Source organism: Vespula vulgaris, chromosome 7 (assembly GCF_905475345.1).
Source record: "Vespula vulgaris chromosome 7, iyVesVulg1.1, whole genome shotgun sequence".
NCBI lineage: Eukaryota > Metazoa > Arthropoda > Insecta > Hymenoptera > Vespidae > Vespula > Vespula vulgaris.
This window is the reverse complement of record NC_066592.1, coordinates 5,407,186-5,428,135: the sequence shown is the minus strand read 5'-3', so window position 1 is coordinate 5,428,135 and position 20,950 is coordinate 5,407,186. Positions and strand designations below refer to the sequence as shown.

Genomic DNA, 20,950 nt, shown 5'->3' with positions numbered 1-20,950 from the left:
TTAGAAGAACACTCGCTTATGTCGGCTGGCATAGGCGTTGTTGTTCTCGGGCGCGATTAAGTCCAAACTTGGCTCCAACGTACTCAACATACTCGCGTGAGTATTTCCGGAATATTTGCGTAAGTGTCTGTGAGTGCGGTAGGATTCAATTTTGGGTTCCAGCGTTTGTCGCGAAAGCACGATCGGTCGTGTTCAAGTGGTGATCGAAGCTTTCGATATTGGATAGTTGAGCTATGCGTAAGTCGGTTCCCAAATGCGGAGACGCATGGGGCTGCAATTTTAGCGTTTGGAGACTTGAATTCGTCGGGAGTGGAGGTCGCCCCGTTGCTTTGCTTTCTTGATAGTAGTAGTAGTAAAAAGTAGAGTCACCGTTAGTCCGTGGGTCTCCTCATGCAGCAACCTCCACGCGATGGGACCTGGGTCGGAAGTACTTGTTGTACGTCGAAATCTTATATGCTGCAAGTATTACCGAGCGAATAGCTGCATTCTTCAACATATTTCCAAAATCTTTTCTATGTTTTCCAAGTTGAACCTCGAAGGACATACATTTTTCATTATTTCTTGTATCTTTCGTACATTCGGCAGTAAATACTCGATCATTTCTATTCATTGAAACGCAAAGCTATCCAATAATTGAAATAATTTTTCGAAATTATCATAGTTTGTATCGGGTGGGTCCCATGGGTGGGGCTCATGGGCGCGGGCTTCTGTGCGGGTCTCCTTTCTTCAGTACCGAAAAATCGAATTCGATTTTCGTACTCTAGTTTCTTTTCCATGTCCATCTTTCCTTTTCAATCTCACCTTTTTCACATCTGCGTCTGTTTCATTGCACCTTATAGATATTCTTTTCTCTCTCTCCCTCCTAGTTCTATCTTTTTCACATGCGCGCACGTTCCGGCTTTCTTTTCTTCTCTTTCACTTCTCGTTCTTCTCTTCTCCGCGGATTTCGATATATTGGCGCAGGTCCGATGTATCGTCGAATGGTTCGGTTCATAATCCATTGTTAGGCGCGAATACGGGTAGGATAGAAAGAACACTCGCGCTTGTGTCGGCGGGCACTGGCGTGGTGTTCTCGGGCGCGATTAAAAGTCCTACGATAACGGACTTCGTTTGATTGCTAAAAACGAATAAATAACCGGTCGTGATACGGTCATCGGATGACTGTAGAGTGAGACGGTCTATGTGCTACTGAGGAGGATGGTTTATGGCTATTTGTAAGGATGTTCAGTCCGTTGACTGACCCACCTTATATCTATAGTCACCTGAGTCCATGGTGAGGTGTATGCAACCCCGCGGGACCGCGAATTAGAGTAGAGTCACCGTTATTCTAACGCTCACGTGAGTGTTCGGGCGCGATTAAAGGTCCTACCGTGGACCTCGTTATAATGTTCGAAATGCGAAAGGCACGAACGGTCGTGCTTAAAGGCGGGATGTGGGCATCCGAGGCTGACGGCCTCAACGTCATCCCTAGTAGGATACCGTTGCGGACTCGATGTCTCTGTTCGCTCATGTTACCTCGCGAACACCGGGAACGCGGATTTTAGAGTAGAGTTACCGTTGTTTTAACACCACGTGAGTGTTCGGGCGCGATTGAATGTCCTACCGTGGACTTATTGCTTGAAATATAGAATATATTACGCCGGTAATGCGTATTTTTGAGTAGAGTCATTCGGACACTCACGTGAGTGTCCGAGCGCGATTAAAAGTCCTACCGAGGACTTCGTTTTATTTGTTCGGCGATTATTTGCTCACGCCGGTTACGCGAATCTTAGAGAGTAGAGTCACCGTTAACTCGTGGGTCCCCAGATGCAGCTACCTCCACGCGGTGGGACCTGGGTCGGTAGTACTTGCGATATAGTGAAATCTATGTCTAAATTATATATGTTATCTAAAATGTAGAACTAAATTATACATATAATTATAAAACGCAAGTACTACCGGGCGAATGGCTGCATATTTCTATGTTTTTCTAAAATCTCTTTTCTGTCTGATTTCAATTAAATGTTAGATTAATTACATTTTACATTGTTAGTTATATTTCGAAAGATAAATAAATAGAATAAAGTAAAATTGTAAATTAATTTTCACGGAAAACTTTTCTGTCACATTTGTTCTTATTTACTTTTATCAATTATACACTTTTATTAATTATATTAATTATATAGTTTTATTTATTGTATTAATTACTTTTACTAACTTTTATTAATGATTAGTCTCGGGTGAGACCCTCCGGTGTGGGCCTTAGGCGGGCTTCGTTCTCTCACTAGGAAAAAATCGAACTCGATTACGGTACTTTGATTTTATACCCATCTACGCAGGTAGTTCCGGTTTCTTTTATAGCTTTTCCATATGAACATCATGAAACGCGTCTTTCTACGTTTCGAATAGATAAGTATAGATCCAAAATTTTCTAAAAATATCGTTTAAAACAGCTCTTTATTAATAACATTTACAATAAAACATTAGTAAAATAAAATAACTGGATCACAGATCCGGTAAAATTACGATAACTTACTGTTACAGTAAATTATAAAACATAGAGATTTTTTAGTAAAAATATCTTGTTAATCTTTGAAAAAATAAAAATCTGAACATATCTATAAAATATATGAGCATAGATAGATATTACAAATATATTATACATATATATCTTCGATGAAACTTTGTCCATTAGGTCAGACTTATATTAATGTCGAATTGTAAATTAATATAAAAATATATTATACTAATAAATTCTTTCTTATTCGACACAACTTCGCATTTATATTTACAAATATCACATATCACTTTGCTGTGGTCATTTGATGCGTGCATTAGCTAATCGTTCTGCACAATCATACTCTTGAGAAAGCCATAAGGCTTGTATTATATTTCCAATGTGCGCGTCTTTCGCGTTAGCCTGTTTCCAATCTAGAAGCAATTGATATATTACCTGAAAAACATATATATTTTTATTAGAGAAAAAACATTAAATAAAAATAAAAATAATGATAATAATAATAATAATAAAAAGAGAAAGAGAAATTATTTCTCATAAAGAATTACCTCGTCTATGCCGTTATCTCGATAATTTTCTTCGAACTGTTCGATTTGACCGTCTGAATAAAAAAGTCTCCTGGCAACATCTTTCCAACCATGACCTATATGAGTTTTGATCAGGAACATATCTTCAAAAGTGATTTCATCGTAACACCTAGTCAACAATTCGACATTTTCCGGCATTAATCGTGATTTAGGTTTTGAATAATTAGTATCCGTCGGGGCAGACTTATTTGTTGAGAAATTGTTAATGTTACAGATATAACTAGTCCTCGCTCCAATTTTTACTCCATTCGAATTAACGATATTGTAATTGATAATGTTCGCCGATTGTGCTGTAAATAAAAATATATTCAATATGTACATAAGAGAAGCGTCGATCAATATAATTTAGGTCTGATTCTATGATGTTTTACATGTTAAATATCAAAGCGATAGATGTACTATCGATCTTTAAAATATATACTTTGTAACTGATGTCACTGTCGGTTTTGTTTGCATGATTAAAGGATTATATTATCAGGATACTTTGCTGGTGGTCTTATCGAATGTTTAAATAAAAGTATGGATAGTCGCACGAACTGTTATCAAATATATCATGATTTTCTGAAACGTTTAACACGACTTCCATATTCATCAATATCACATTAAATATGCTTCACTGACCTAATTATCATATTTATCACAATAATTACTTTAGATTATTCATTTATCTATTACAAATCCTAACTTCTAATTATTCATTCTTAGAAATACAGTATCATCTTAATGAGAAGCGAACGTTAATAAAATTTATGGTGTATTATATAAATAATCAAACTAATATCTTCAATGCTAATTTAAATTCCACGAAATCGAACGAAGCACAAGGTAACAAAATTTAAAGAGCAAATATTTGCCACATCTGCTTTGCCGTATCTCTTTTTCCTTTCTTCTCTCTCTCTCTCTCTCTCTCTCTCTCACACACACACACGCACATACGCGTATACGATCAGAAGAGAATAATTATAAGGAAAAATAATACATATAATTGTACAAAGATGTTCAAACAAAAAGAAATTAATTCGAGATTATTTTAAAAGAGGAAGAAAAAAAGAGATTGAGAAGAAAGAAAAATCTTGTTAGCCATTTTTGCATTCTTATTCAAATAAGTGATAACAAAATAGCATAAACGTACAAGACTTCGCCGTTCGAGACTTTGTTCTCGTCTTGACGTTCGGTTTTTTATATTCCTTGAAGCCATTCATCGAAGGTAAATCATCGCCATTGTCATTGTTGTTGTCGTTGGCTTCGTTACCAAGACTTCTCCGTCCTCTAGGAGGAAAATCAGTGGGAGTAATAGGTGTAGTACCACCGTTTGGTGCAGACTTTTGTCGTTGCAATGACGGAACACTTTCTTCCTTCGATATCGGCAGCCTCAAAAAAGATTTCCTCTTTGTTTTCTCTTCGTTACTTGATCGTAGATTATTCGTATGACCTTCGATCGGTATTCGTGGTGGATCAGGTTTTGCGTCGGTCGTCAATAAATGAAATCGTCGTGAGAGATCGGAAAGTATCGGCATTCTCGAAAAAAACACGGTACAATAGTATCCTGTTGATTGAAAAAAAAATGTCAAATGTGTGTGTGTGTATATATGCATATCGATATATTTTTAATCGATCTATCCATATTTTTATTTATATTTTATTATATTCTAGAAATGAAATTTTCATCTACGATAACTTTTAAACGATTCAGTTCGTTTGTTCGATCGTATCTATAAAAAAAAAAAAAAGAAAAAAAATCATGTCTAATAAGAATCAAATTTAATTTAATAAATAAAATTAATTCTTTATAACCAGTGAAAAATAGTTGCGCGTCGATAATTATATTTGACGGAGAAATGTTAATAAAGTATAACATCGGTAAGCTAAAGAGTTAGAAACTATAGTTACAAGTTATTGATAATTAGTTCGTCCTAACAAAAAGAAATAGAGAGGAAAAAAGAGAGAGAGAGAGAGAGAGAGAGAGAAAAAGTAGGAAAGAATTTTTTATTAATGATAGAACGATTTACATGTTAAGAAACTTTTTATCTTCGAACATCGTTCTTCACTAGTATCGTTTCTTTACAAATTACGTTTTCGTGAATTACGTGACACATTTATATAATTCCTATGTACATGCATATGCTTTCAAACAATTACCTTAACGTCAATAACATTTCACGTATATATGTATACGATAATTTTTTATTATTCTTATATATATATATATATATATATATATATATATATCATTTTGTGACTCGTTCTCTTAAAAATTATTTATTAAAGTATGTTCAATATTTCTTTAAAAAAAAAAGTATATTCTTCATGTAAATTCAATGTCGATACTCTCGTACAAGAACTTTGTATATTTCCTTGTAAAATTATAAATAAAAATTAAAAATTACGATACATCTTTATGAAATATTTCATTGAAATAAGTCAATTCGTAAAGTACATTTGCATTTCGAACTTACGTATTCGAAGGTTAAAATCACATCATTTTTCTTTCTTTGTCTTTCTTTATCTCTCTCTTTTCCTCTTACGTATCTATGCATATCTTGCTAAAATGAGAATAATATGATAATTTCCAACATATTAACACATGAACTCGATACATAAATATATAGCTGATATCAATTTGAATATGCTGATTCAAAATAATAATAGCATAGAGAAACGGTTCACTGACAATAAGACATTACCGCTTAAAATATATCGTATACGTAATGCGCCAAGTGACCTTGCATGATCTGGGTTTTCCAATGGTAAAACCGGTAACTACACGTAGAAATGCTAATAAAAATAATTAGTATACTGTCAGACGGTACACGACGGAAGGATGCGAACGACGATGGATTCGTTCGTTCTTACTATTCCCTTTAATAATAATATTTCTTACGAAATAGTGCACGATTAAAAAAGAAAAAAAAAAGACAAAATAATGATAATAAAGATAAAAGATAATAAAAAAAAAGACTATAATATATCATTCTTAAAATATCGTTCTAAAAATATAACTTTATTAATCTTATTAAAACAAAGAAAAAAAAATGGGGAAACACTTGATCTTGAGTAATTCATGGATCATTGTATAAATCTTCACTATAAAAAGAATTAAGATGATTGATAGATAATTCGAATTCTTGGAAACAACGTTACTGTCGAGTATACTGATCATTTTTTATTGCATTTATATAAAAATGTACACTTGCCCAAAATATCTTTTCTCTTTCTCTCCTCCTTTCATCATATCGATTTACATAACCTAATTTATGCAAATAATTTTTAACGATTTTCTTGATTCAGATGTTTGAAACTATTCTGCAATATCTCGTGTGGTTTCGGTGAAGATTATCTTCTATCAAGGACTCTTTTATTTCATCATCCATTGCACTTGGCCTACCAGAACGTGGCTTATCTTTAATGAAACTTCTCAAACAAAAATTGATACGTGCATAAAGTTTTTACTATTCAATGATGATAATAATAATATAATATAATATAGCGAAAATATCTCTATTTTTTTTATCTTTCATTTTTAACACTTTATAACAATTGATAAGTTTTATTGATCTCTTTTTTTTTCTTTTCTTTTTTTTTTTTTTTTAAATTCGTTGATATCTATCTATACTTTTAGGTTATATACACATTTGCTAAAACAAATGAAAGTGTAACACTTAAAGCGACATTAATGTCATCTGTTGAACAAAACGGGAAAACTTTTTGGTCAACCTAATACTTTCACGATAATTTCATACACAAATTGGCGATAACAAGAAATTATATTTCAATAAGAAAATTTGTATTCCAAACTTTCGAAAATTTTTATCTTGATCTAATTAATCTAATCTTTCTTCTTGACATTCTTAATTCTAAATACAAAAGTATAATCTCAAAAATCTATATCGATTGCACAAAATAGTTTATCAATAATTAGAGATTTCCTTCAGATAAAACGATTTCCTTTTATACCTCATTATTATTAAAATTGTTATCGAACATATAATTCAAAGATCCTTGATAGAAATAATTTAAGATTTAAAATCGAGAACGATAAAAATTTATATAAATATAAAATTCTAATAGTTTTAATTGAATAAATTATAACCTATAAAAAATCAAGTGATAACAATGAACAATTTTGAAACATTTATTACACATAATATATATATATATATATATATATATAGTTTTTCTTTAATTATATTTGTATTTATTTATATTTTTTTAATAAATTCTAATGAAATCGAAATTTTGTAAAAACGATAAAATTTTTTAATAAAAAAAAATGAATAACCTCACATATGTCGTCAAGATTTATCACAATCTGTTTGACCGACTGTACGATTGTTATTAATTCTGCAATACAATGGAGAATATACATAAGCACTTTCGAAAGTGATAAAAAATAACTGCGGGCAACGACTTCAAACATTATCTTCTCTTTGATACTACGATATTGTTGCATTTTGTATTGCTCAATGTATCTATAGATATAATTAAGCACGTGATTGATCGATCATATCTGATTTAACAATGAAGAATTTCCTCATGAAGAAATCCCAGAGGAATGAAAAATGAATTTTAATCCGTAATAAGAAATTCTTAACTTATTCAATTTCTCATGGAGCGTGATTAATTATAATGAGCTATTCGTTATCTCGTATTATAGATGTATTTGTTTTTTTCCACTAACATAAATGCATATATACATATATATATAATAAAAAGAAAAGATAAAATAGATTTTATATCAAAATATTTTCAACAGTAATATCGATCGAAAATAATATACATTATGTAATCTGTATATATACATTATATACACATATATTAATAATGACAATCAACCATAAATTTTCTATATTATTAATCTATATTATCTCGATATAAATATATATTCTTAAGAGGAAAAAGTATCTAACCAAAATGATTAGAAAACAGTGAATGCATACACTCGTTAATGTCTTTGTATACGAAAAAGGAAAAAAAGGAAAAAGAAGTGAAAAAGAAGGAAAAAAGAAAAAACTTATCTCGAGAACGATAAATCACGATACATTGTGATTTACAAATCGCGGTTATACGAATCAATTCTTCGTTTATGTTGTCGACTAACAAATATATATGTTCGTACTTACCTTGTTATCACGAGAGTTACAAGCAACCTTGAATATAGATATTAATTATTAGCACGTGAAACAATTGTTTTCGACAAGTATTTTTTTTCCGGGAAATATGTTAACGAATAAAAAGAGAAACACGAATAGTGGTGGATCATAGAAGTCGAATAAACTCACGACGAACTTTTTACTATCATCGACTCGACGCGCCCACCATTCGGTTGCGACTGAACTACTAAAACGTCACGCGCATACAAAAGAGAGAGGGAGTGAGAAAGTGAGAGAGAGAGAGAGAGAGACGAAAAACGCGCTGGTACGCAGTATGCTTGGTAAACCGCATTAAATACACGATCACTTATACGAGGATTAGTTTGCAACGCGTGTACGTCACGAACTGTTATTAACATAAATTTCTCACCTTTCCTCTTTACTAGCGTATTCTCGACGAAGAGAGAAGAATCAACATTGTGGGATTTGACGATATTTCTAGGAAATCCTCGACATTTTAATTAATCTCGCATGAAAAGTCGCATACGAATTTGCAAAAGATTAAGTTATAATATATCATTACGCGCGCAAAGTAGTTCCTCGAACGAATGACTGATTGGTCCAACGGAAATTGCCGATTATCCACGAAGATCCTACGCATGCGCGACACGTATCTTCGTCTTCGGCTTTTCCCGTGTTCCCGATTTCTATTTCGAATTATTGTTACGCTATTTGTTTTGCTCGAATCTTTATTTCACTAGCATTTTCTTTCATTTTTTTTCTTGGAAATGAATATTAAACCGTCTTGGAGAAATATTTGATATATCATCATTCTAACCTGAATGTATCATCGTTAGGAATTATGGAAGAAAAAAGATTCATTAGGGAATATGTGATATCTGAACGTGCTCTAACAAAACTTGAAACAATTAAAGATGCGTTGAAGGAAGATATTTGCAAAGCTGATAATAGATGGGCAGTGATAGGAAATAAGGTTAGGACATCTTAATTTTTCTCTTTGGAAATGATATTTATTAAATTTATTTATTCATAATCAAATAGAAAATAGAAAATGTAGACACAGATACAGACACAGAGGAATCTAATGCATTGGATATTGAGGAATCAGTAAATATTATGAATACCACGCAGATACCCTCGACTCAATTTTACTTTACTCAGGTTGGGGGAAATAATATTAAAGATATGACAGATAGAGAAGATATTGCTTTGCAAATATGTGATATTATTGAAGTTTTGTATGAGGGATTAGAGCGCAATAATGGAAAGTTAGAATTTGTTCATTTAGAAAATCTAACAAATAATGATCTAATAAATGTTTTCATAGATTTAGGTGAAAAATTAAGTATTAAGGGTACTTACAATTTATGTTTATCCACTAAAGACATTAATCTTGAAGAAGGAATTAAATATATGGGTCTTGTATGTACTCATGTGTTGTTACCAAAGGTATTAGTTGCTATTTATTACTCCCTGTTAAAAATCAATTTTATAATTTATACTTTTATTCAGATAATTAAACTTGAAGAATCTTCAAGATTAATAACATCTGGAATTGAAGAATGCGTTGAACATTTTCCAGATGAAGTTTTAAAATTTATTTTCATACCTATTTTAAACATTGATTTGAAAGATGCGTCAATTATGAATGTTATTGTGAATACTTTCCAACCTGCAAAAAGATCTGTTCTTATTTTGTAAGTATTTAAGATTATTCCTTTTATAATTTAATTTAGTTCATACTATATATTACAACTTAAAATCTTATTTTTATTTATTCAGAGAATACGTGGAAAATGCAAAGGAATTAAAAGAATGGCATATATCTATTTTAGAAACTTTATTATCTGTAAAAATAGACCAAAATATATATGATAAATTAATAAGATTATTATTGGGAAAAGCAGTTTTTTTTTCTAGAAATATTAAATTTAGCAAATTACTTTTATCTTTTTTAAAAGCAAATAGAATTACATCAGAGGAACAGAAAGACTTACTGCAGGAAATAATCGAAGTTAATGAAACTTTGTTTAAAAAACCTATGGAAAATATTTTGAAAAAGATGTAATTAAGCTATACTTTGTAATATAAGTTTTGTATTTTATAAAATCTATTATAAAAACTGTATTGTTATATCTATATTGTAATAATCGTATATCTATATTTATGTACTTTATTATCGAGTAGCGTTTTATATATATATATACACACACACACACACATATTTAGCAATGCTTTGCTATGGTATGGTAATATAGTGCAAGCATGGCTGAAGAATTGTCGGGTGTAACTATAGTAATATTTATAGCTGCCGGAGTTTTAACAATATTGTTATTATTCATTTTTGCTAAGCGACAAATAATGAGATTTGCTTTGCGTTCACGACGCGGACCACATATTCCTATTGGGCACGATGCTAAAAAGGTATGTCTTTTTAAGGTTAGGAATTTATATTTATCAAATACAAGTTTAAAATAATATTTATTATAGTCGCTGAAGAGAGAAATCGAAAGGCGTATAGAAGTAATACCAAGAATTCAATATGAACCACAACTTATAAGTGACTCTAGATATATCTTAACTCCTGGTAGTCAAGTTCCACCACATTATTATAGATTGAAAGCTGTAGATGATATTAAAACTTTAGGTATGTATATTTAGTAATTATTAAAAATATATATACAAATCTCATTATATGTTTTTATTCAATAAAGAAGCTGAAATTACAAAATATGACAGTTGCTTAAAAAGACATCCATCTGAAAATTTAAGAGCATATTTATTATCGACTCTTGCAACACCGTTAAATGGAAGTGGTCAACGTTTGATTCATCAATTTTGTGATTTGTATGAACATGCAAAACATGATCCAACAGAATTTGGTGATGAAGAATACCAAATATATACACGTTTATTTCTTAAATTAATGGATGCGTAAGTACATCATTAATTTATTGAATAAAATAAAAATTAATGATTAATATTTTATTATAATCCTATAATATTAAATATCAATGGTTTTTAGAGCTCGTCTTTTGAAGTCTTATCCAAGTAGTAAAAAATCCAGTCCAAGCCGTACACCAATAAAGAAGAATATAGAAACTAAAAGAAATATATTGGAACCACGAATGCGTTTGCCTGAAGATCAGGTCTTAACAGGATCAAGACCAAGCACCTTAACAGTAATGGCACTAGATAATAGTGAAACATCCGTTTAGCATTATGAGAATCGTCACATACAACATATGTGACGAGTAAAATGTGTATATATATATGTATATATAACATATATCTGATTTACTTTTTTTTTTATATTTACGTAGTTTTAGATTTTCGCCTCTATATTCATACAAAAATATATGTGTAATATTTATAACTTCTTATTAAAAAAATATGCATGTTATGGCAGTGCAGGAAATACTATATCTACAAATGTAGAATAGATAACTCTAATTTTTATATACAATATTACTCTTTTTTATATTTATCAAAAATGTATGTCTATCACATAGAATATAATATCGCTTAATCATATCTAGAATTCGATACTCGAAAAGTAAATTGTATTATTGTATATTTACACATTGTACATTTACATTCATATATATTCTTAAATCGATGATAAATAGGTAAACCAATTCTTATTATAATGTGGATGATGTTTTAAGGAAATTAATGAATTATGAAATGCAGATTTATACAGTTCTGGTAAGGGACTTGTTCTCATTAGGTGTAACCACTCCATTACCTGAGAAATTGTTATTGAAAATTATTGTTAATATAGTAACGATTACAAATTATTAGTACAATTATATGCATGCTATAATAGAAAATATCTAATTTTTAAAGATTACCTGAGGGATTATATTATCTTTCCAATATTGTATATCAGCAAGCATAGCCATAGCCTTTGGAAATAATCTTGCTCTGACATGTTGTGAGGATATAATGGAATATGTATCCATTATTATGCAATCCATTCCAGAGAAACAAATAATAGAGACGAAAAAAACATCACAGTAAAATAAAATACGTTGATCTTCTTCAGATATTTCTGGTATAATTACTTGAACACGATTTAAAAAATCTATAACCCAATCTGATGTATACATTTTAAATTTCACTTCAGTTTGCACTCTTTGAACTTCTTGTAACAAATATAATTGTACACTGTAAAAATATAAGATTTGTTTTCTCTATAGAACATCATTAAGATTGTAGCAATATTCATAAATATTATCATTCATTATATTTTTTTTTTCTTACCTGGGTAGAGCTGAGACTAGATCAATTAATTCATTCATACAATTCAAGGGCATCTCAATGTCGTTATTTATAGCTAATTCTGCTCTTATAATTACAGCATTTTTTAATTTTTTTAAGGGTGTCTCCCACCATACATCAGGCGATGTCATTCTCTCTATGTATTCAACTGGTAACGCTAATATTGCAGAAATATATGGTTTATAATAATCTTGTGTTAAGTCTATTTCATCTAAAAGATTGCTTAAAGTAGTAGAGAGCAATGTACGAATAGCATCATTTATTGTTTCATTTTTTAAAGCTCTAGCATAGGAATGCATAATATTTTTAAATAAAATTACATTTGTGCCATCATCACTGAATAAATTTATTACAGCATATGATAATGTCATATCTAAAAATGGTTTTATTTTTTGTATTTGCATAGCTTCACAGAGAATTTCTAAATTTGAATACAATATTTCATGTTCTTTACTTTCTAATAAATCTTTTATATTTTTATCACTTTCGAACATTGATAAATAATGTTCAACAAAGTTTCTTGCGGATGATGATATGACTGAATGATGACATGCAATAGTAAGACTATATTCTTTAGCTTTATGAGATATTTCACTAGTCTTATGTAAGAAATTCCAATTTATATTAGGCAAAGGTTTTGGATATTTAAATGCAAATATCCGTAAACATTCTATAGCGACATTTTCGTTGAAAGGTTTAGTCCCATCTATACGTCTCATATGTTCACCAACTACTCTTATAATACTTCTTTCTGGTAAATATTTGAAGTTATTTGGCTCTCCATGTGGCCAGTTATATATGCCAGATCGAAAATTTTTAACTTCATTCGTAATAAATGAAATTAAAACATTACCAGCTGCATTTAAAACCATTTTATTGACTTTCTCTAACATTTTGATCCAGCATGTGTTTAATACAGCTGGTGATATATTTACTGGTTTTGTATTACTTGAAGCTGATGTATCTAATTGTGATGTTGTAGTACTGTATTGAAAATCATCCGGTAACATTTTTAATGGAATGTCTTCTAAACGATACATAGCAATTGCTTTAAGTGCAGCCTCACTTATCTCTGGATTATTTTGTATAACATATGACCATAATATTTCTAATACATCGGTGATCAAGGTGTCATATGCGATGCTGTTCTTATTTAAAAAGAATGGAATATCTCCAAAGAATTCACATAAAGTTTTCATAACAATTGTACGTTTTTCTTTCTTCATTTTTGGTGCTAACACTTTCCAAACTGAGGCAATACTAATAACAGAAGACCTACAAAGAGCAGAAATACTCTTAAGTGCAAGTGCTGTTGCAGCACTGCCATTTGTATCTCCACACTTATTTAATATTTGTGAAATAAGTGGGGCAAGTTCTTCGGCACATTCCGGACGTTCTTCGCAAATGTGCTTGATTACTTTAGCACAAGTTACATCAGCATACCATGATTTATCATTTTGTGATGTTTCCATAAGTGCAGATGAAAGATACCGATAGCAACGCGGATCTCTATCGTTCATCATCAAATAGAGTTCGAGAGCGAAATATTTTAATGGTCCTTCACTGCGGAATAATGTTTGCAATGTTCTGTTTACAATTGGTACATTTTCTTTTATTATTACTAATTCGGGTAATGTAAGAAGCAAGTATTTCAATTCATCAGGATCACGAGATTTTGATAACTTATGCATGATTAATGGTAACATGTGAGATGCAAAAACGATTACTTCTTTAGTAATTTGCATAAGTATATCACAAATGGCTTTTGTTAGAATGACATCCTCACTTTGTAAAAACAAACCAGAGAGAATTAATCTGTATTTATAACGTAAATCAATTGGACTTTTTGATAATGTTTTCAACCATGATAAAATATTACTTTCTGTTATTGTATTTAAAACATCTATACTTTCTGTGTAAAATTGAATATGCGGATCAAAATGAATTAATTTTGCAAATATTTCTTTTGAAAAGGGATTGTTGACTTCTTTTGTCCATTTTACTTCAGTAACAGCTTTGTTTATCAGAGCATTAGCTATAGCTAAAGCTTCAGCACACAACACAGAAGGATAAGGCATCCACTTTAGTATAGATGCTATTAGCACATTTATCAATGTTATGTTGCATGACATTTTATTCAATACAAGCTCACCTGTAATTAAATTTCGACAATATTAGAAATTATATATTAAAACAAATTATGAATTAGTTATTATTAATGTACACTCACATAGTTGTAGAACATTGAATAAATAATATCCAGGACATATCACAATCATTTCAGACATTAATGCTAATAAAATATTTCCTGATAAATTATCATATTTATTTATAATAGTAGATATTGTATCTAGATTTACTACAGGATCAAAGCCATGTTCAAGAAAAGATATACAAACAGACGATAATAATGGGAGTAAGGCTATGCAAATATCTTTGTCATTTTTGGATAATGATACCATTGTAAATCCAAAGATTTTATAATATGTTTCCAAGCAAGTATCTACATCATTTGTACGAAGCCATAATAGAATTTCAATTTGTAATTCTAAAGCATTACTAGATTTAAGTAATTGCCAAGCTTTTTCTTTACAACCATCTGATAAAGCTGAAGAAGGATTGCATAAAATAAATATAAAGACTGGCCTCAAAATTTTTATACTATTCTCCTTTATCCTAAAATAAATAATATATATAACAGTTAAATGTTTGTTGTCATATCAGTAGTTAATCAATAGTTAATATATGTAATATAGTACGCACTGTTCATCAGGATAGTTCATTATAAAATGCATTTGATCTAATACAGTGCGCCAAGAATTTTTTTCTTCTTTCAAAATTGTAATAAAAGGAAATTGAGGCATTGTCAATGTATATAAATAGTTATCTTCAGTAGCATGAAGTTTAAAATCCAATATTATTAAATGACTCATGCTTACGGTAATTGCAACATAATTGCTAGAAAATATAAAATTATTCTTATAATTTATATATATATACATACATATATATATATTGTATACAAACATATAAATTTGTACATACTTAGTAGAAGAAACATAAGATATTAAAGTACACAGAGCCGTAGTAACAGATATTATTTCATTTTCTACGAGTTTAACTAATACTTGACATATAGATGTAGTAACTATTTTATCTTTGCTTTCAAATTTTGATATAAGCAATTTATATTCTGGTATCTACAATAATATACATATTTTTTTATTAAATAAGTTAGTTTATATTAGATTGTAAGTAAATATGTTTTTATAACCTTTGTAACATCTTTGGATGTTCCATTTTTGTACTTCTCTTTGATTATTTCATAAAGTCTAGATACTGCCTATAGACAAGAAAAATAAGTGTAAATTATTTTTACAATATATTTATACACACGTATTTTCTTGAAGTCCAATACAGCTTTCTAAAAATTTTAGTTACTTTAATCATTTAATCAAAATACTTACATGCGATATTAAAACTGGATTCTTTGAGGTTAATTTATACTCAATTACATCCATATTTTAGAATTGATGTTCTGCACTTTTTTTTCTTTTTTTTTTTTTAAATATTCACGCTTTATTAACGTCGTCGATGTTACTTATAAGCCTCTTTAAAATGCTTGTATAACCTATATTCTCAAGTAAAATGTTAACGAAAACAAATTGCATCTTACATCACTTTATTGAGAGTTGAACATTTCAATTTTTCAAGTATAAAAACAATCTTTCTTTCAACTTTATCTACACTCTCACTATTACAAAACTTACCTCGAATATTATTATAATGCTTTTGTTAGGTACTTTTAGACGACTATAAAAAATCGATTCGAACAATGCGCATGCGTCGTACAGATCACGTGAGTCAAAAGCCCGCGCTTGCAATGTGTAATACGAATCAAGTTTGGCAATCATATGCCTTAAAGAAATGCAATAACGTTTGTCTAATGTCATAATTGTTTTGAAATACTTTAACTATAAATTTATCAAAGAAGATGCTATATATCGTACATTGAAATCTGCCACGCCCGGTAATAAAAACATTATTGAGATTTTTTCATATATTTATTTGTATGGACAAGTTGGAGCATAGTGCACAATATATTTAATATATAGTAGTCTGGGGAAGGGAATCAGAGTACATTCTGGAGTTTGAACACAATATCTTACAATTTAACGACAAGATGCCTGCATTTCTGTATTTGCTTCTGTACGTTTTTATGTTATTCGTATATTCATATATTCGAGATGTATAATATATATAAAGCGCGTAACGACTCACTATTTTTATCATTCTAAAAAAAAGGAGACGAGAGGAATACAGGTCCTTTTTGTTAATTGTGTCGTGTTGTCTCAGTCCATATATATATTTTTGTTTTTGTTTTAATATTCTTCTTTTCTTTGTTTCTCTTTTAATTCAGCTCCCACTCGATGATTTCTTTTTTAATGTGTAATTATGCTACGTCGTGGCAAATAGTACTTGCTAGATTATATCTTTAGTCCGGAGATTGTCTCCAATTGCTAATTACATTCGTTTTCTATTAGACATTAGGGTGGTAAAGGGGGGCGCGGGGGCGAGGACGACCTGTCTGTGCGTGGGCGACCCTGAATACGTCGTCATCGTCGTCGTCGTCGTCGTTATAGTGCGATTAAATTTCTATCCCACCTTCTGGTAACGTATATGCGATTGCAAATGCGTTAGGTACATTAAGGCTTTTTATTTGCGAGGGCTGTGTTGTTCTTGTTGTTGTTGTTGTTGTTGTTGTCGGGTAAAATTCACGAAAGGAAACGTTATTATACGATTGGAGACAGCTCCTTTTATCTTCTTCTTCTTCTTCTTCCTTCTTTTCTCCACCATATTCCTCTTTTCTTTTTTTTCCTCCCCCATTTTTCTTCTCTTTCTCTCTCATAATTAGCGATTAACAATCTATATTAAATTTGTTTCAAAGCAAATACATTATACAGCCTATACAATCGGTAAGAACGTAATTTTGTCTTCCTTTTTTTTTTTTATCTCCGTTTATAGTCTGGCGAAGAACGTAGGGCAGGGTCCAGGTACTTAGGCTATCTGCACATTTTCATAAAAATGTCCCTTTTTAAGATCACTAAAAGAGACGATATAGAGCGATTCTTTTATGTACTCGGGCCTCTGACTTTTTCGTTCGTTCGTCCGTTCGTTCCTTCTCTTTTTTTTTTTCTATCTCTTTCACTCTCTTTCTTTTTATTTTTATTTTTTTATAAAAATCACAGCACAGCACCAGCATTATTTTAAAGCCCACCCCTTTCTTCTCCATCGAGCACCCCACTAAAACTGAGGCAGCTCGTTTGCAGGTTTACGTTTTCGCTATGTCTATCTCCTTCCCATTTTAGCAAACTGATTTTGTTTTTATTCGGTCGATTAAAAACGCTTTCCCTTTCCTTTTCTTTTCTTTTCATTTCGTTTCGTTTCGTTTCTTTTTTTTTTTTTTTTTTGATTTGATTTGGCATTTACAACACACTATGCGGTTAGATAAAATTTGTCCGATACCACTGGCAACGGATGTACTTTTTACCAATCGATCGCGTCGCTCTCATCTTATTCGATGACGATGATAATAAAATAATATAATAATTAATAACTAATAATCATAATAAAAGAGATAATAATAGTCGTTACTAAACTAATATTATGTAGTTTACTTTATATGTACCATAGTATATGTATATGTAATACATTTTTTACTTTTTTTCGTTACCTTAGCATTTCTTATTTCTTTTTTTTTTTGTGTTGTCCCTTTCACGACGCTGCACTTCTTTTCTTTTCTTTTTTTCTTTTTTTTTTTTTTGTTAAATTGTAGTACAACGTTGTCTAGCGTTTATTTTTAGTAAACAAATAGCGTTTCTAAGGATCAAATGTACAATCACTTAATGTCATCCTAATTATTTAGAATCATCTTTTTCTTTTTTTACCATTTTAAATCTGTCCGTCGCTTTATCTATATACTCCTTCTTACACAATCGTCTTGTTTACACATGTAAATCAATTAAATTTATTTTAATACGTAATAAAATTTTTCTAATAGATAAATTCCAGCGAGTCATACAATCGTTTGCTTTTTTTTCATTTTTCTTTCTTTCTCTTTCTCTCTCTCTCTCTCTCTCTCTCTCTCTCTCTTTCTCTCTCATATACACACACACACACATACAAACACATACACTTTCTCTCTCTTTCTTTTTTATTCTCTACAAAAATCGAAGGTATGCACTTTCGTTCTTTTTTTTTTACAGGCTTAAAATTACACCGATTCGATTTGACGTATTTAGTAATACGCAAACATATCACACACATACACACACATACACGGATATTACTATTTATACAATACACATGTATACTCCACACACACACAAAATATTCTATCTTTCTTTCTTTCTCTCTCGCTTAAAACAATCGTTCAGATTCGTACGCAGGTTTCCTATGTAACTACGTTCGATAAAAATTGTATCTTTGTCAAATGCGTACTCGGAGTTCAAAAATCGTTAAGTGGGAAGATATACTCGCACACCCACCAACGGATTTCTCCAATACATTGTGTTTTTTCACCGCTTTTTTCTCTTTCTTTGTTTCTCTCTCTCTCTCTCTCTTTCTCTCCCCATTTTTCTCTTTATCCCTTCCCCTTGTCTCAGCCCTTTTTCTTTTATGACGATCATGCGAGAACAGTTCCAAAAATAAGGATTTTAATAAGTAATCCTTGTAGTCTTTCAGTCTGACAAGATATCTTTAGATCGTTCATTTTTTCGCATTCTCATTCGTTTCTTACGTAATCCTCTTCTCTCTTATTCTTTCTCTCTCTTTTTTATCCTCACTCTCTCTTTTCTTCTCGATTATAACCTGCGTTAAAATTCGATTTACTCGACTCACGCGATCGATAGACCTTCCTTCTTTTGCGATTTACGCGATCTATGACCTTCCAATTCTCATCCCCATCTCTCTCATCCCCCTTCTCGCAAGAAACGATTTTTCATTTCACGTCGATCGAGAAAGCTTATCCCCCTTCAATCGGACATTTCTTTATTCCTAATAGCGTTGACAAAAATCGAATCGTTGAATATCCCCTAACATGTTTTTTATCACGAGATCCATTAGGATCCATCGATGGAGATAAAGCTTTGTTGGTGCAACGTGAATAGAAAATTTGTTATATCTTGCATTGTCGAAAGCTTAACGCACGCGCGATTTATTATCGAACGTAAATACTTTCGTGAGTCGAAATGATAAAATCGAATTCTCGTCCACACTAACAAGCGCAATTAATAAAACATCATTCTCGCGTATCGTTTATTTATTCTGTTAGATAAAAACTTTACTCAGTTCTATGATATATATTTTACACTTATCGCTTACGTATATCGGATACGACGACGATGCTTGTCCGAGAACGAGAGTAATATTATATGCTTACATCATTTTATTTACACATTATTTACAAAGGAAAAATGTTTCAACCATTTTGGTTCTGCATCGAACCTCGGATATACGTTCGTATTTATGTATGTATGCATTTATGTATGTATGTATGCATTTATGTAGGTATATATATACATGAAGGTCGATCCACGCGCTTGCATCGAAGCTGGAGAGAAAGAGAAAGAGGAAAAAAAGAGAGTAAGAGAGAGAGAGAGAGAGAGAGAGAGAGAGAGAAAAGGGGACAGGAAGAGGGACTACTTTCAATCGTTATCGTGATACTTCGAGATACAAAAAACTTTGACGAAAAATTCACTTCGAGGAAAAGAAATGATTCATCAATGATATATTCTTGAGAAAAACTCGACAAGATCTCACTTATTCTTCGTTTGAACTCTGACGAACGAGAGGCTGCTGAGCGAGGATGATCTCTTCGAAGATAGCCGAAGTTTGTTCGGGACTCTTCGTGATTTTAAGTACAATTTTATCAGCCTCTTTACGACTGGTCCGAAGAAACATGATTGACAGACAAAAATTGAGAGAGAAAAAAGAGAGATAGAGAGATAGAGACAATGAGTCAGAGAGAGACAGACAGAGAAAGAGAGATAGAGACAGAGAGAGAGAGAGCATTAGAGAAAAATGGCGTGAACAAGTAAATTGATTCGAAATAAAAAGAATAAGGCGATCCTCTAGAGAGTTCCTTAGGGATTTTCCTTAGGGCTGTCTGCCCGCGACGGCACCGCTCGAGGCCGGATGCGGCGCGTGGTGAGTTTGTGCGGAGCTGCTTCCGGCGGTTCCGCCGGTTCCACCGGCTAGTACGGGACCGGGGGCCGCGGGTCACTTGGGCGGAAATGGCGAGATCACCGAGGCGGCTACCGCGGCGGCCTGCTGACTCGCTAGTACTGCCGCTGCAACACACAGAGACAGACAGCAGGCCATTAATGTTTCGCCACGAAGAAATTCTTCGACTTCTTTGTAATTCCAATTGTATCATTTTCTATTATCCTATGTAGTATCTTTATCAAGAT

At 31.4% G+C, this 20,950-nt stretch overlaps 5 protein-coding genes across 17 annotated transcripts in view; 2 read left to right on the top strand and 3 right to left on the bottom strand.

Annotated features, from left to right (window-relative positions):
- Nucleotides 1-2,417: 2,417 nt before the first annotated feature.
- Nucleotides 2,418-8,625, bottom strand: LOC127064943 (protein immune deficiency). Of its 3 annotated transcripts, XM_050996644.1 has the most exons (5): nucleotides 8,205-8,433; nucleotides 6,279-6,495; nucleotides 4,217-4,630; nucleotides 3,046-3,374; nucleotides 2,418-2,932 (listed from the first exon to the last, which is right to left on the bottom strand). In XM_050996644.1, exons 3-5 carry the CDS (start codon nucleotides 4,599-4,601, stop codon nucleotides 2,798-2,800), a joined length of 849 nt encoding a protein of 282 aa, XP_050852601.1. In that variant the 5' UTR covers nucleotides 4,602-4,630; nucleotides 6,279-6,495; nucleotides 8,205-8,433; the 3' UTR covers nucleotides 2,418-2,797. The 3 variants fall into 3 exon arrangements, with proteins under 3 accessions (XP_050852601.1, XP_050852602.1, XP_050852600.1); XM_050996645.1 differs by lacking the exons at nucleotides 6,279-6,495; nucleotides 8,205-8,433 and adding an exon at nucleotides 8,605-8,625; XM_050996643.1 differs by lacking the exon at nucleotides 6,279-6,495 and having other exon boundaries at nucleotides 8,205-8,432.
- Nucleotides 8,508-10,263, top strand: LOC127064938 (uncharacterized). Its single transcript, XM_050996633.1, has 4 exons — nucleotides 8,508-9,168; nucleotides 9,237-9,644; nucleotides 9,708-9,892; nucleotides 9,978-10,263. Exons 1-4 carry the CDS (start codon nucleotides 9,037-9,039, stop codon nucleotides 10,261-10,263), a joined length of 1,011 nt encoding a protein of 336 aa, XP_050852590.1. The 5' UTR covers nucleotides 8,508-9,036.
- A 185-nt stretch (nucleotides 10,264-10,448) lies between these two features.
- On the top strand, nucleotides 10,449-12,246 carry LOC127064947 (protein C1orf43 homolog). Of its 2 annotated transcripts, none has more exons than XM_050996653.1 (4): nucleotides 10,449-10,619; nucleotides 10,686-10,842; nucleotides 10,913-11,129; nucleotides 11,221-12,246. In XM_050996653.1, the coding sequence occupies exons 1-4, from the start codon at nucleotides 10,461-10,463 to the stop codon at nucleotides 11,411-11,413; spliced, it is 726 nt and encodes a 241-aa protein (XP_050852610.1). In that variant the 5' UTR covers nucleotides 10,449-10,460; the 3' UTR covers nucleotides 11,414-12,246. The 2 variants fall into 2 exon arrangements, with proteins under 2 accessions (XP_050852610.1, XP_050852609.1); XM_050996652.1 differs by having other exon boundaries at nucleotides 10,910-11,129.
- LOC127064926 (focadhesin) lies at nucleotides 11,753-17,773 on the bottom strand. The gene is made up of 9 exons (XM_050996612.1): nucleotides 16,250-17,773; nucleotides 15,947-16,110; nucleotides 15,754-15,822; nucleotides 15,525-15,679; nucleotides 15,243-15,437; nucleotides 14,710-15,155; nucleotides 12,462-14,631; nucleotides 12,050-12,365; nucleotides 11,753-11,943 (listed from the first exon to the last, which is right to left on the bottom strand). The coding sequence occupies exons 2-9, from the start codon at nucleotides 15,998-16,000 to the stop codon at nucleotides 11,806-11,808; spliced, it is 3,543 nt and encodes a 1,180-aa protein (XP_050852569.1). The 5' UTR covers nucleotides 16,001-16,110; nucleotides 16,250-17,773; the 3' UTR covers nucleotides 11,753-11,805.
- Nucleotides 17,774-17,928: 155 nt separating this feature from the next.
- Nucleotides 17,929-20,950, bottom strand: part of LOC127064921 (zinc finger protein 608-like) — a 180,207-nt gene continuing 177,185 nt past the window's right edge. For all 10 annotated transcript variants that reach the window (XM_050996587.1, XM_050996590.1, XM_050996584.1 and 7 more), the window contains one exon: nucleotides 17,929-20,830. In XM_050996587.1, coding sequence (XP_050852544.1) covers nucleotides 20,760-20,830 — 71 coding nt within the window. In that variant the 3' untranslated portion in view covers nucleotides 17,929-20,759. The remainder of the gene's footprint in view (nucleotides 20,831-20,950) is intronic.

What these genes read in the sequence shown, in the direction of transcription:
- LOC127064943 (XM_050996645.1), bottom strand. Translation starts at nt 4,601, where the DNA reads ATGCCGATACTTTCCGATCTCTCACGACGATTTCATTTATTGACGACC. An exon ending in GTCTCGAACGGCGAAGTCTT is followed by an intron (nt 3,375 to 4,216) that starts GTACGTTTATGC and finishes TTTTATTTACAG; the next exon opens with CACAATCGGCGAACATTATC. An exon ending in GAGATAACGGCATAGACGAG is followed by an intron (nt 2,933 to 3,045) that starts GTAATTCTTTAT and finishes TATGTTTTTCAG; the next exon opens with GTAATATATCAATTGCTTCT.
- LOC127064938 (XM_050996633.1), top strand. Translation starts at nt 9,037, where the DNA reads ATGGAAGAAAAAAGATTCATTAGGGAATATGTGATATCTGAACGTGCT. An exon ending in GGGCAGTGATAGGAAATAAG is followed by an intron (nt 9,169 to 9,236) that starts GTTAGGACATCT and finishes ATAATCAAATAG; the next exon opens with AAAATAGAAAATGTAGACAC. An exon ending in CTCATGTGTTGTTACCAAAG is followed by an intron (nt 9,645 to 9,707) that starts GTATTAGTTGCT and finishes ACTTTTATTCAG; the next exon opens with ATAATTAAACTTGAAGAATC.
- LOC127064947 (XM_050996652.1), top strand. Translation starts at nt 10,461, where the DNA reads ATGGCTGAAGAATTGTCGGGTGTAACTATAGTAATATTTATAGCTGCC. An exon ending in TTGGGCACGATGCTAAAAAG is followed by an intron (nt 10,620 to 10,685) that starts GTATGTCTTTTT and finishes TATTTATTATAG; the next exon opens with TCGCTGAAGAGAGAAATCGA. An exon ending in TTTCTTAAATTAATGGATGC is followed by an intron (nt 11,130 to 11,220) that starts GTAAGTACATCA and finishes AATGGTTTTTAG; the next exon opens with AGCTCGTCTTTTGAAGTCTT.
- LOC127064926 (XM_050996612.1), bottom strand. Translation starts at nt 16,000, where the DNA reads ATGGATGTAATTGAGTATAAATTAACCTCAAAGAATCCAGTTTTAATA. An exon ending in TCTTATGTTTCTTCTACTAA is followed by an intron (nt 15,438 to 15,524) that starts GTATGTACAAAT and finishes TATATTTTCTAG; the next exon opens with CAATTATGTTGCAATTACCG. An exon ending in ATTCAATGTTCTACAACTAT is followed by an intron (nt 14,632 to 14,709) that starts GTGAGTGTACAT and finishes ATTTAATTACAG; the next exon opens with GTGAGCTTGTATTGAATAAA.